Here is a 13,539-nt window from a genome sequence, read left to right on the forward strand (position 1 = left end):
CACGTGTGCATTTTGTCTTTTTGACAACAGACTACTAATTTTATAAGTTTTCTTTCATTAAATAGAACAAGTCTACTGGTTAGGGTGCAATAGGTGACAATGTCAGAGAGGACAATGTCAATTTCAAGACCTTTCTGATTTTTCTAATCTCTATTTAGAGATCATTATAATTACTTTTTTTTTAAAGAACAAATAGAATTGTGCTGTCAGCATAAAAATATCACTAACACTTAAGCTCAAAACAGTCATCTCTCAGTAATCCTCAGCCTCAATAGGAAAGTAGTCTTTTTAGCATTTAAGTTTCTCAAATTCTTTTAAGGAAGAGTTGGGGTCAGAAATAACCTATAACTCATTTGTCGGCTTAGTTTCATGGCCCAACCACTTATGACTCTCACATCAATGACATAGGTTAGTTTTGAGGCTCTTTTTCATACAAATTCTTTTTATCTCATGGTTATTCTATTTTATTTTAGATTTTATAGTTGACACTATTAAAGATGTCCCTCATTTCCCCCCTTTTTCTCCCCTCCACCCAGCCCCTGCTATCCCTACCCTTCACCACATTGTTGTCTGTGTCTATGGGCCATGCATATATGCGTGTATGTACTTTAGCTAATCTCTTCCAGTCTCCCTCCCAATTATTGTATCAGAGAATAAAATAACTATTTCTTACTTCTTATAGACCTGAACCAAAATGTTCTTAAAGTTCTTCAGTAAAATATATTAATAAAATATGATTATGTTATTAACTATACAAAATAATGAAAATGTGATAAAACACAGTTGAGTGAAATACAAACATAGAGGAAAAACAATTAGAAAATCAGATTAATGAAGTAAAATATCTGGGCAAAGACTGAGGAACAAATTAATAAAAAGGTTAATATTTTGTCAAATTTTAGAAAGCTTAGGTAAGAGCATTTTAGTAGAAGGTGAGAAAGTAGAGAGTGAAGCAGAAAGAAAAACTGAAAGACTCTACCTAACATTTGCGTTTAAGCAGAGTACATGCAAAGGAAAAAAAATTACAGGATACAAAACAAATGAACTAAGTTGGTGTCTTTTTAATAATTTAATAATGGAAAGCTGTTTTGGATCACAAGTGTTTTGTTTTATTGCAATAGTGCATGTCTAATTTTTGGGAAATTATAGTTCTTTTTCTTCAAACTAGCTAAGAAAATTGAGAAAGAATCTATTATGAAAACATTACATTTCAAAATTAACTTTCATAGTAAAAGACCTCCTTCACAGAACCATCAGCAAATATCAACTAACTTCAGTGTCCCAGAAATGGTGAGTTGTAAGATGGAGGAAGACAATATGCCCCTTTTCAGACTTTTATTTTGTGCCCTATGGGAAGTCACTTAACATCTTAAAATCTTACTTTCTTTGAGTTTAATTTTCCATCTACGGAAGGATTTTCTAAGTGCTGTATGATGCATGGCAAGTTGGGTCTGAGGGTCTCTCCAGAAATTTATCTCCATTTTGGCTCACTGGGGATAAGTCTTCCAGTTACAGAGGCTGAGAGTACAGGTCACAGTCCTAAAAGCACTTGAGGAGTCTTGATAGAAACAAAAATAATATAACCCAGAGCCCATTAAAATCTTACCCTATTCTCTTTTAGAAACTGTAACTCCACATACTACCCGAAGCACAATTAGTGGGTCACACATGATGAAAACCTAATTATAAAAAGTGCTCAGGGCCATCATTAGGATTGGCTGTTACTATTTGGATTTTGTTGACATATGGATGGACTGTTAATTTAAACACAAGCAATTCCTCTCCTATCCCACACCCTCTTTGGAAATTTTGTCAATGTATTTCTGACCTTTAGGAAGAACTGAATCAGAGAAAATCTTTGGAGGCAATTTCATACTTTCTAATATTTGATCTAAAATATTAAAAATAACTTGATTACTTAAATAATAAATTTAATTGACTAAAATTTAAAAATGAGTGTTTTCTAAATAGTCTAGCACAAATTGTCCTAGAATAAACCCATCTGAAAACCAAATAGCAGTTTTGTACTAGACCTTGTAAATATGATTTAAATTTAAATAGTAAATTCTTCCTCCTCAGTATTGAGTGTATATTATCAAAGGGAACTTGATAACCTAAAATAAAAATAAAATAAAACAAATAAACCAGAAGTCTTTTCAGGTAAGAACATTCCCAACAGGTTTCCCCAATTTGGTAAACATCACATAAACCCTGTACTGGTTGGTAGAGTGAACATGATAATATACATTAGCACATGTATACTGTGCTAATAATACCAAAGCGTTGACTTCCAGCAACCTGGCCATCAATCGACATTTCTGTGTTCCAGGGCCCATGTAGTATATTAACTCTAGCCAGCACTTCCCCAGATAAGTGCTTGACACTGAGGCTAAGGCAGAACATGTCCACCCAATCAGTGGAAAAGTGATTCAGAGCTTTTTCTGAGAGCCAGTGTCAAAGCTTGCACTGACTTAAGTGCTGTTCAACAGTAGGGGTTGTTTCAGAGGCTACTTTATAAGTATAAACATTCCCTCCCTCGACAAGTCACAGGCAGAACCTCATGAAATCTTCTTTCCTCCTCCTTACTGCAGAACATTTCATATCTACTATGGCTTTTAAAATTGAGTGTATAAAATGGAATTGCTTTTCCAATAGCTTCTCAATGGCTTTTTATTTTTTTTCTGCATAGTTGGATTTTAGAACCTTCTTAGGAAGTTCTGAATTCTGAGTAAAAAAATTAATCCCAAGCTAGTATATCTATAGGAAGTCCACTGAGGAAGATCAATTTTGCATAATTTCCACTCAAAATAGAAAAGGTGATTTAGATTTACCTAATCTACCCAATGCTAGCACATTAGGAAAGCTGTTTAAACAGAGGTACAAGCATGTAGTGACCAATATGTACACAAATACTATAAACATTTGTGTATAAGTACTTGAATCGAACATGTATGTGAGTGTGTTGCATCTTTATATTTCTTTAGAGCCTTGCTGGTCACAAAGTGCTTTTGTCTACATTATGCCATTTACTCCAGTTGTGGGCAATCACAGCCGGAACATGACAGTAGGGTGACTACAACATATTACTAGGTGATTTTTAGACCACCTTTATGAGGTTCTTAAAGGATATCTGGAAAGATATGGATTTGAATGGACTCGGCAAGGAACTATAGTATTCTTTGTGTCAGGAGGCTCTAGAATAATTCATGGCCATGGACTTGTGCTCAAGTTGATTAGCCTAGTCCCTGTACTTGGGGAATCCTTTTTTTAAGATAGAAGGCAGGATTCTATAAAGAGCAGCCTCTTGAGAGAGATTCTCTGAGTGGCAAAGCACAAAGTCATGATAAAGTTTCAGAGGAGTCAAGTAAGTCCCTCTTCAGTGACCAAGGTGACCTGTGTAGGTCTGGGTCTAAGGCTGATCCCTGAAGCTGTATCTGAACAGGAGCTCATTCTTTACATTGATTGTACTTGAACTTGGGGAATTTTGCGTTTGGCCACCATCCTTTCCTTGAGCTGCCTCTGATTGTCCTTGATTCTCATTTTAGTCAGATATCTTGTCTTTATTTATTAATTTTTTTTTGTTTGTCTATTGTCAGGTGGGTGGTTGGAAAGAAGAGGCTGGTGCACAATTCTGATCTGATTAACTGTATAATTGACAGGGTCATTCTACCTCATGGAAAGTCTCAAACATGGTCCTGCTCCTTGGGAGGGAGGCAGGGCTGGCTACTGCCATAGCCAAGTGCTTCAGCATCCTTCAGGATTGCCTGGTTGCCCACAGATCCACTCCTCTCCAACACCCTATCCTTCTTCTTGGGAAGTGGCTGTAACAAAGGGAATATTTGTTCATACAGTCAAAGCTCCCACCAGGAGGTGAGAGAAAAACAATCCTTCAAAGTCATTTAGTCCAACCACCTTATTTTTCAGATGAAGAAACTGGGCCTTAGAAAGCTGAACTAATTTTGAACAAGTTCCCATGGCTACAGGTGAAGTCAGAACTCTCCATTTCAATGTACTTTTCCTAATTGCTTGCAGAGGGCCTGTGATTGGGGTAAGGGTGGGAGGGAGTGTCAGATGACAATATGTTCACAAGATGTTGTCCCTCAAAGCAAGAAGGGAAGAACTAAAGATATTGGATTTTCTTTGCTCCATACTGCTTTAAGGAATTTTCCCACACTTTAGTCTACTTTGATTCATTTTAATGACGAGGCAGTTGCTCCTAAATCGAATGCCTACCTATGTTTGGTACAGGAGCCATCAGAGGACACAGAAAATACATAGCTAGAGTTAAATTTTATTCTCTGTGCCATCTCTGAATGAGCAGTTAACTATGTATAGATAGGGAAATGCATATTTATCCAATATACATATAAATGTGCACAGAGAGATTAAAGCAGTTACAAAATACTTATCTGCAGAAGCGTGTCATTGAAGTGCTACCTTAAGACCAGAGCACCTACTTGAGGTTCTTAATAAGTACCAATTAAAATATCACCAACTTTTGTAGAATTCCCCAGAATAAAACAAGGTTAGTCATATATTTATGCTTCTATATAGACTTGATAAAATAAATAGTATATTATAGGGAATAGATCACTTTTAGGCTAATCCCCTTTTGTAATCGCATCTATTTAATACTCAGCCCCTGTGATAGGTGAATTTTTTAATTTCTAGTTTTGACTTTTAAAATTCCAGATTCCATAAATAGAACACAAAAGGAATATGAAAAGCTATTTTTAAGATAAGAGAGATCAGTGAATTTATATTTCATTGTTTCTATCTGGAGAGAAAATTACTGAGTAGAAGAGCAAACTCAGGTGATGTGTGTAAAAGGCAATTTATCCCCTTAGCACCGCAGCTAATGGATTTTTTTCTTTCTGTTTTAAAAAGCATGTTTTTTGGCGGTTGGAATTGTCTTGTTGTCTGATATCTCTCAGATGCACTGTCAATCATCTCTGAGCTTAAATGAGCTTTTGTTAAGACTATTAGTCCTGCAGAATCTCCCAACCCATCTGAGGGCCAATGTGGGGGAGCAAAAACATGAGCTTCCACTTTCCTTCCCTGCTTGTTTGTTCGGTATTCTTTAGTCAGACTCCTCTCCTTGCCACCAACAATTACAAAATTTTATTGCCAGATATATCACACACCCCCCATGCCATTTTGAAGGAAAATTCCAGCTAAACCTAGTTAATACTGCTCCCTAAATATTAATTTGAAGCTTACTTTTGCCCTTGTTTTTGTCATATCTTTTTCTCCTATGGGATTTTGAGAAACCCAGATATAATTCTTGAAATGCTTAATATTTTTCTGTTTGCTTACTCACATTTTGTTTTCTATTCCCAAAATTATGGGGAAAAAAATTATTCCTCATAAGAGATGTGGCTCAGAGAAGACAACAGTCCCCATCTCCCTCACCTTGGGGAGGGTTCGTGATACTGTCGTGCCCAGGACTTATGTTATACGACACTAACTTGCAATTATTTATTTTCATGCCTGGCTCTTAGGTCGTGAGGTCAGGAACCATGGTCTGCTTGCCTTGAATGCCTGGCATATCTCAAAAATATGTTTTTGAAAGAATGCTTGGCAGTCTAAGAGGGTAGAATAACCCCATGTTAGAATTTAGGCTCCACCACTTAAGTAACTTTGTGGTCTAGGGAAATCGCTTCCCTGTTTCTGTCCCTTTATTCCCTCACTGCACAATTGGATGACTTCTCTGCCCACCCAAAGGCACTGGCGTGGGGCTCAAATTGGCTAAGGCACATGAAAGGTCTTTCTATATTTTTCTCCATACAGAAAGTATTATTATTAGGTTCTTAACCTAGAAAGTTTCTTTGGTGCACTTTTAGAAAGACAAGTTTGCTTTTTCTGGGGGAATATCCCTGGCTCTGAAAACATTCATATAACTGACTTTTTGGGGTCTTCATGCTGTTACTTCTATAGCTGTTTCATGGTTCTTAAACATATTTTTAATACAATTTTCCAAGTTGTAAGACCATAATCTTAATGGACTAATCCAAAAACCTATTTAAAAAAGACTACTTTTAAGATGACCCAGTATCAGAATAATGATCTGATTGTACACATTCCATTGTTCTCTTAGAAACCAGAGGAAGCAGATCAGGACTTTAAGGTGTCAAGAGTGATGTTAAAAAAATTACTTAGTGTGACATAGCCTTGAATTCACCCAATGAAAATGGTGCTAAAATCAGATTTCGCATTTTGTCCGCACAGGGTTCTCTCTACGGCAGCTTTGCCACCAGCCAGATTAATGCAGGTGTTCATTAGCCAAGTCAAGTCAAATGTCAGCATGCTCACACTGTAAGCTTTTCTGTAGCACCTAGAACGGCATCAGGTGGGCAATAAACACCAAACATGCTTTGTGGTGGGAATGCCAATTAGCTCATGGGGTTCCCTGTGTTGATGGGAGAAAATATAGTATGATGGTTAAAAGAATGGGTTTTGATCTTACTCGAATCTGGGCTTACATGCTTACTTCCTTTTTAAAAATTTTACAACTTCTTAACCTCAATTATTCATATGTAATATAGATATACAAATACTTATATAACAGGCATAATAGGACTTTTTATGAGAATTAAATATAGGACATTGCTTAGCATAATGTAGGTGCTCAATGAAGGGTAGTTATGTGATCTGTAATAAGCAGTTATTTTATTAAGTAATAATGAAATTAATAACATTAAAATACCAATTATATTAATAATGAGGCTTACGTATGACAAATGTTGTCTTAAGAACTTGCAACTATTAACTTGTTTAATCAACACACACAGGTAGGGACTATTATTGTCCCAGGTTTACAACTGAGACTCAAAGTTTAGGTAAATTGCTTAAGGGAAAAGGCATACCAGGTTTTGAACTCAGGCAATTTGAGTCCAGAACCAGAGTTTTTAACCACCAATGCTATACCTCTGATGCCTTGTCACCCAATGATACTGTTATGGACCTAGTGTTTTAGTGAAATGAGTGGCAATTTTTTGGATGGTGCAGGAAAAAATAGTGTGTCTCATTATTGTGGCTTGTCATAGGTACCTACATTTGATACCCACAGAAGTTTATGTCCACTAGATGGCATTGCTGTTTTAACAAAATGAGAACTGAGTCACTACTTAACGATTAAGAGAACACTAAATATGGGAGTGATAGCCGGATAATCTAATAGCATCCCTAGACATCTGAAAGAAGAAGTATCCAAAGTTTAGGGAGGGTCTAGAGACATTCTAAAGACCAATGGTATCTTGAAATAATCAAAAAACATGTTAGTTCATTTTGGGTATCCCTGAATAGGAAATCTGGAGGAATTTTGAGGTTATCTAGTCCAAAGGCACTAGTCCAGGGGGGAATAGAGTGAAGACCAGAGAGGAAAGGTGACTTGCTAGAGTTACCAAACCTCATGGCTTTAGCTGTATTTTTTCCCCCATACTTCCTAGTGATTCTAAATTACAAGGAAACTGATTTTTGAGTTATTACAATACTTTATTTTTTGGTTAGGGGACAGAAGATTGCCAAACAATTGTGAGTTTTGTTAAGTTACATTTTATACATGTGTTCCAAATCAATAGCAGACTCTTGCACTTAGATATTAAGTAGGATAAAAATGAAAAGTGATGCTGATTTATTTTCTTCTTTTTTGTAACATGTTCTCTGGAAAACATTACGCAACTTCACTTAAAAGCACTGTCCCTATTGGTTGATGATATAGTCTGTGGATATTAAACTCGCAACAAGTAGCAGAGTAATGGATAAGCAAAAGCACTCTGGAATCAGACTGTCTGAGGTGGAACATGGCTCTGTCACTTATTAACCAAAAGACCCTGGAAAGGTCATGAGACAGCTCTAAGCCTCTGTTTTCCCATCTGTAAAATGGGAATAATATTTTTACCTATCTTAGAAGGTGCTTGTGAAAATTCAATGTATGTGAAGTGCCTGTGATATAGTTAAAAAGCAAGGTTAAGGAGAGCAATAATAATAAATAATTTTGTATTTTGGCCGATGTTTGGGTTTCTAGGTCTCTTAGATGTGACTGTTGTTACGGGTGTTTTATCAACAACCTTTTTACTCACTGTCACATCCTGAATTGCTACGAGAGAGAAATAACGTTTCAGGTTTTATAACTGTAATATTGCTTCTTCCTCAACCAGATGGTAGAAATAGCCAAGACACATATGGTATGTACTTCACCAAGTGTTCATATCAGCTTTATTTAAAACACTCGTAGGCTTTAGGCTCCTACTCACAGTGTAGACAGAGAAGGTGCCTGAGCACATGGTATACAAGCAGTATCAGCCAAGAGTTACTGTGCACTTGCTGAGTTCCAAACGTTGCTCTTGTTTTTCAAGTATTAACTCATTTAATTCTTACAACCATGTACTCTATGAACTAATACTTTTCTCTTTTTAAAGATCAGCAGTCAAAGAAAAAAAAAAAGAAAAGATGAGTAAACTGAGATTTAGAAACTTGCTGCAGCTCAAGTAATAAGCCACAGAGTTGTAGCTGAACTCAGGTAGCCTGGTTCTTAAACACTCTTGCTCTGCCATCAAACAGGGTGGGATATTAGGAAGACTCAGAGGTTCCTGAGCTCTGCATTGTTTTCTCCAGCATCCTGCACACTGCAGCAAAGCCTGGGGTAGTCATTGTTTGCTTAGGTGTTTTAGGCTACTGTTAACATGCAACTCTGTTACCCAGGAGGGTAATGTGTTAAACTTACATCAATATTTTTATGGTAATTAGTTAATGAAATCAAATGGTTAAACATTTAATAGGATCCTGAGTTTCAAAGGGTAAAACACATTTGCAACAGTCAGAAGAGAGTGTCCTAGGACAGGGCATCTTGAAGACCACTCCTCAGGAATCAATGGACATCACAGTAGAACAAGGAGTGGGTTGCTGATGCAAGTATGCCTGTGACTAGCCTTACTTTCCAGAGCTTCTTTGTTGCTCTTTGGTTCTGTAACCTTCCAGACTATACCCTCTTATTGCCAGTAATTCAGACTCTATTCCCGTGTAGAATTCTTGAATTCAGATTTACAAAAGGCTTAGAGGACTTCTGGACTACCCCTCTGCCTTTACTAAGAAACCGAGGCACCATTTGCTTACAATTTGTCCCCAGGTATCTTAGAGGGTGAGTTGGAGTTTTGTTCATTCAATTATTACATATCATTTCTATATCTCTTAGTTATTTCACATTAAATGGCACCACTTTGAATCCTTGTGAAAATTTTCCTGTTTATACCAATAACATTTTTCTTTCAGTGATGAATCCAAATTTAACAGATAGCATCTGTTTTTTACAGATAGCATATTTTTATTTATAATATCTTTCTTCCTTTGCTTGAGACAAACTTTTATGGGGCCAGAGAACAATGACATTTAGTAGAATGTATTTTAAAGTCAATTAGTTTTTTTTCACTAGAAGGCATGAATGCAAGCAATTCAACATAGACCTAAGGTAATGACCATACAAAATAGGACCAAGGCAACTTCAAGGCAGAAATTCCAAAACTGAGCTGGCAGGAGACTTCCACTTACCAATTTCAGTCATTGTTATCCCTGGTGCTAACTGCCCGTTGTTGAAAGAGCTATAGGTAAACAAGTTGGGTACGGAGGTGAGGTCATAGATGGGTTCTTGTTTTATCTGTTTGATTCCAGTCATGTCAAGTCCTGACTGATCAGGGGATGGCTGGCCGGAATCCACGTTGTAGTAACCCTCGGACTTGGGCAGGTCGATGACGTGTCCGTTGGCGTAAGTGCCGCCGGCCTCGCTGTTGAGGTTGCTCAGGCTGCTGCTGTACACCCTCGCCAGGGCTTCCGCCTCGCCGCTCTGCTGCTGCCGCTGCTCCTGCAGCCGCTGCTGGTGCTTCTGTACCTCCGCGTACAGGCTGTCCCTTTGCTTCTTGGACATCCTCCCGAACTTCACAGCTGGGTCGGAGAGAAAAGCAGAAAACCGCACTTGCGGTTATCATTTTCATTAACTGCCTCAAGCCCAAGGGGTCATGGATGATTGTCTGCTCAATATCAAATGCACAGACTCCTAGCACCATAGCCCAAGAGCCCAGACATTTGCACTCCGTCCATGGCGAAAGGTTCTATTCATGGGTGTCTGTACTGGTTTAGGTGCATAGCAAAAACTAAATCTAAGCTGGGAAGGAATATGAGAGTTTGTGTATTTCTTGTTGCCATGAAGTTAGAAAGCATATTTCCTTGTTCGTTTTTCACTTATGGGGAAAAAAAATCATTAAAAAACCTGACAATAGTACCTGCTATTAAAATATCAACCAAAACTCATTTTTAGTTCTCCCTCCTAAGCATTAGGATTACTAGATTGTTGGATAGAACCTTATTATTTCACTATTTTCTAAATAGTGCGTTGGGTAAGTACAGGGATGTGGGGCAGGGTGACAAACACAATTTTAAGTAGACCACATCATTTGCCTTCAGTAAGCTTTTGGGATCAAATGAAAAGGATCTTTGGAAAACAGCAATTTTGTACGTTCAATGGGCAATAAGTGAGCCAACAGGAACCCCTCCTCTCTCATTCTGCCATCCCCAAGTTTTATATTGTCCGTCTCTTCTGGCAAAATCCTTAGCCATCCTGAGGAAAAAGGAGGAAGAGTTTCTGTTAAGTGGTCAGAGAGTAATACGAGGATTCTTTCATTTGAATGCATTGTTTCTTAACTTACAGAGCTTAATCTCCTGAACTGTTATGGGTATTGACATTTTTTCACACAAGCTGTCAACTCCCATTTTAGGATATGAAAATCCTGAGTCAAGGGGCCACAGTGTCTGAATCATCAAGCAGTATGTCATTCAACTCAGAGTAGGAACTATGACAAGCTTGGAGGTTTCTGAGTTTCTACTTCCTCTTCTTTTGTGACATTGTGCCCAACACCTGTTGGTCTTGGGAACTCAGAGAATGTAGAAAGGATAAAGTGGAGAGTTGAAAGAGGTCCAATCCCTGATTCAGTCATGGGGGTTGATGAGAACAACTTCTGAGAATAACTAGAAGGTGAAGTGCTTACGAACTCTCCAGCATGAATCACCCACAGAAGAGATTCCCCCTGTGTAAGAGCTGCCATTTCACTCCCAATGTTCCTTCAGTATTTCTTTTCTCTTTCTGTTGGTTACAGAGCCACCAACTTTGATCTAAGCATCAGCTGTTGAGAATGAAGACCACATTTCCCAGCCTCTGTCACTGCCACATGTGGCTATGTGATTAAGTTCTGGGTAACTGCACACACTTGCAGGTGCTGGGCAGGCCATTCCCTCCCTCCTGCCTGCTGGACTGTGGATGTGAGGAAACGCGGAGCAGCCTAGACTCTTCCTCTTTCCCATTACTACTTCTAAAAAGCCAACATTTTTGTTTTCTGATGCAACCTAAGTTGGAAAACAAAGTGGTAATTATCTAGTAATTTCTCTGAATGAAGACGATTGATCTGGTTAATTCAGACCAAACTCCTCTTTCCATCTCAATTGTTATTTCTACAGGGTCTTGAACCATTTAGATCATTGTGTTTAACTTTGTGGAGGCACTGCCTTTATTAGACTCTGTTTCTCAAAGACAAATTTATTTGCTTACTAATTGATGGGGTATTTGTAGTTTGTTCATGGACAGAATTCTATAGTAACTTTTAGGGAAAATGTTCTCTGTACCTTTATACTATATCTTTGTAAATAATTTACTACATATAATTCTCCAGTGGGGGGGAAAAAAACTTTGTGTAAGAAAAACAGACCATAATACATTTGGGTTCAGGCAGAACGTTTTATTCCCCCACCAAAAAGTGATGTGACGTGCCTCTTGTTTGCTGACCCTCTGGTGCGTTCCTATAGGCTTAGAATAGCTCTTTGTTACAGAGCTGTGGTGCTGAATACCAAATTTGTATCTATTGCTATAGAATAAGATTTTTGTTTTGGCTCAAGTATACCTACTTTCTGAATTATTTTAGTAGAATAGTTTTGCATTTGTTACTTTAAAGTTTATAAGGAGAAAAAATGATAATGAAAAATTCTTCTACCATGAAGACAGAAATGTAATGTCTCTTTTTAAAGTCCTTTCCATTCCAGCCTTGCTTTAGATTTCTATATACTATATTTTGGTGAAATACACATTGTGGTGGATTGATTTTATTAATGGCCCTGATTTCTCTTACCTATTCCCATGTTACCCCCCACATAAGTTTGCAGCGCCCTTTTACCTCGGTGAGCATTCTTACCCCATCCCTTGACTCAGAGTAATATAGCCTGCTCTGGGCCCGTGGGGCATTGACATATATGACACGAACAGAGGCTTCCAAAGTGCTTGTGGGATTGAGTCTCTCCCCATGAAAAGGACATGCCTAACCCAGCTTGCTGGAGGATAAGGTACGTGAAGTAGAGTCAAGTCACCTCAGTCTTCCCAGACAAGGCCATCTATAATCAATAGAGGCATAGACTGACCTGCAGTTGATGGAGGATGAATCAATGAGCCCAGTCAAGACCCTGTATTTAACAATTTTAAGTTCACAATTATGCTGTTAACCATAGATCTCAAAATCAAAGCCAACAATGTCCAATAAGTATGCTGTCAAGACCTGTGCCCTGGTGAACATCTGAAACTCAATGGTGAGTAATTACGTGTTTTCCAAGAAATTAACTTTTCAGATCACTGAAGAAACTAAAATATTTCCAGAGAAACAACTTAAAGCCCCACTAGCTTTTGGAACTACCGGGCTTCATCTTAAATCACGGACTTTAGCGACAATTACTATAATACTATTTAGAATGAATTTTCCACTTATTTCAGAAATACCAAGGAGCCAGTGTTTTAGTTTTATGCCCCTTCCTATAATAAACATCGTGATATATTTGGGAAAAAGTATAGTACATCGCAAAAATAAACTGCCTGAACTTTCCTAACATATAAATAATTCCTTGTCACTATTTGTAAATACAAGGTACATACATTTATTGTATTCACAGGCCTATTTCAACAAAGGCTGTATTACTATTATATTTTCAAATATTAGCATTCTTCTTACCACTAAACATTAATCAGAATGGCACATATTTTAAATGTTTGCCCCTCTCAAACTTGAATTATTCTGTTAATGAGATTCACTTGAGTATAGAGGCAGTCTCTTGTTAAACTGCGAGCTCTCAAGAAAACCAGCACAATACTGTATACATTGCAAGTGCTTTATAAATATTCAGTGATGATAGCATTTGCTCATGATAAGCTCTTAACCCTCATTTTGATCCCACACTAGTAAGAACAGTTTTACACAAAATACTGAAAATCTTTTTAGATTTATTTGGATTGTGGGATTCTAAATGAAATGAAAGTTTTTGGAATCACAATGAAACAAAGTCATGTCTTCTTCAAACACTTTTACTTACTACCATGTGATAACTAGACACTTGTTTCTGGTTTCAAGATAACCCAATTGCAGACCTATCATTTATGACTTTTTATAGTCATTTTGGAAATTACTTTATATTGCTATTTTTGGTTATAAAGTTCTGTATGTTTATGTCTTGCTGCTT

At 37.5% G+C, this 13,539-nt stretch overlaps 1 protein-coding gene across 1 annotated transcript in view; it reads right to left on the bottom strand.

Moving 5' to 3' along the window:
* Window positions 1–13,539, bottom strand: part of RORB (RAR related orphan receptor B) — a 181,248-nt gene that overhangs the window by 28,910 nt on the left and 138,799 nt on the right. The window contains exon 4 of the mRNA XM_054583263.1: window positions 9,547–9,936. Coding sequence (XP_054439238.1) covers window positions 9,547–9,936 — 390 coding nt within the window. The remainder of the gene's footprint in view (window positions 1–9,546; window positions 9,937–13,539) is intronic.

Source organism: Pteronotus mesoamericanus, unplaced genomic scaffold (assembly GCF_021234165.1).
Source record: "Pteronotus mesoamericanus isolate MK-2021 breed Mesoamerican mustached bat unplaced genomic scaffold, CSHL_Meso_final contig_73, whole genome shotgun sequence".
Lineage (NCBI taxonomy): Eukaryota > Metazoa > Chordata > Mammalia > Chiroptera > Mormoopidae > Pteronotus > Pteronotus mesoamericanus.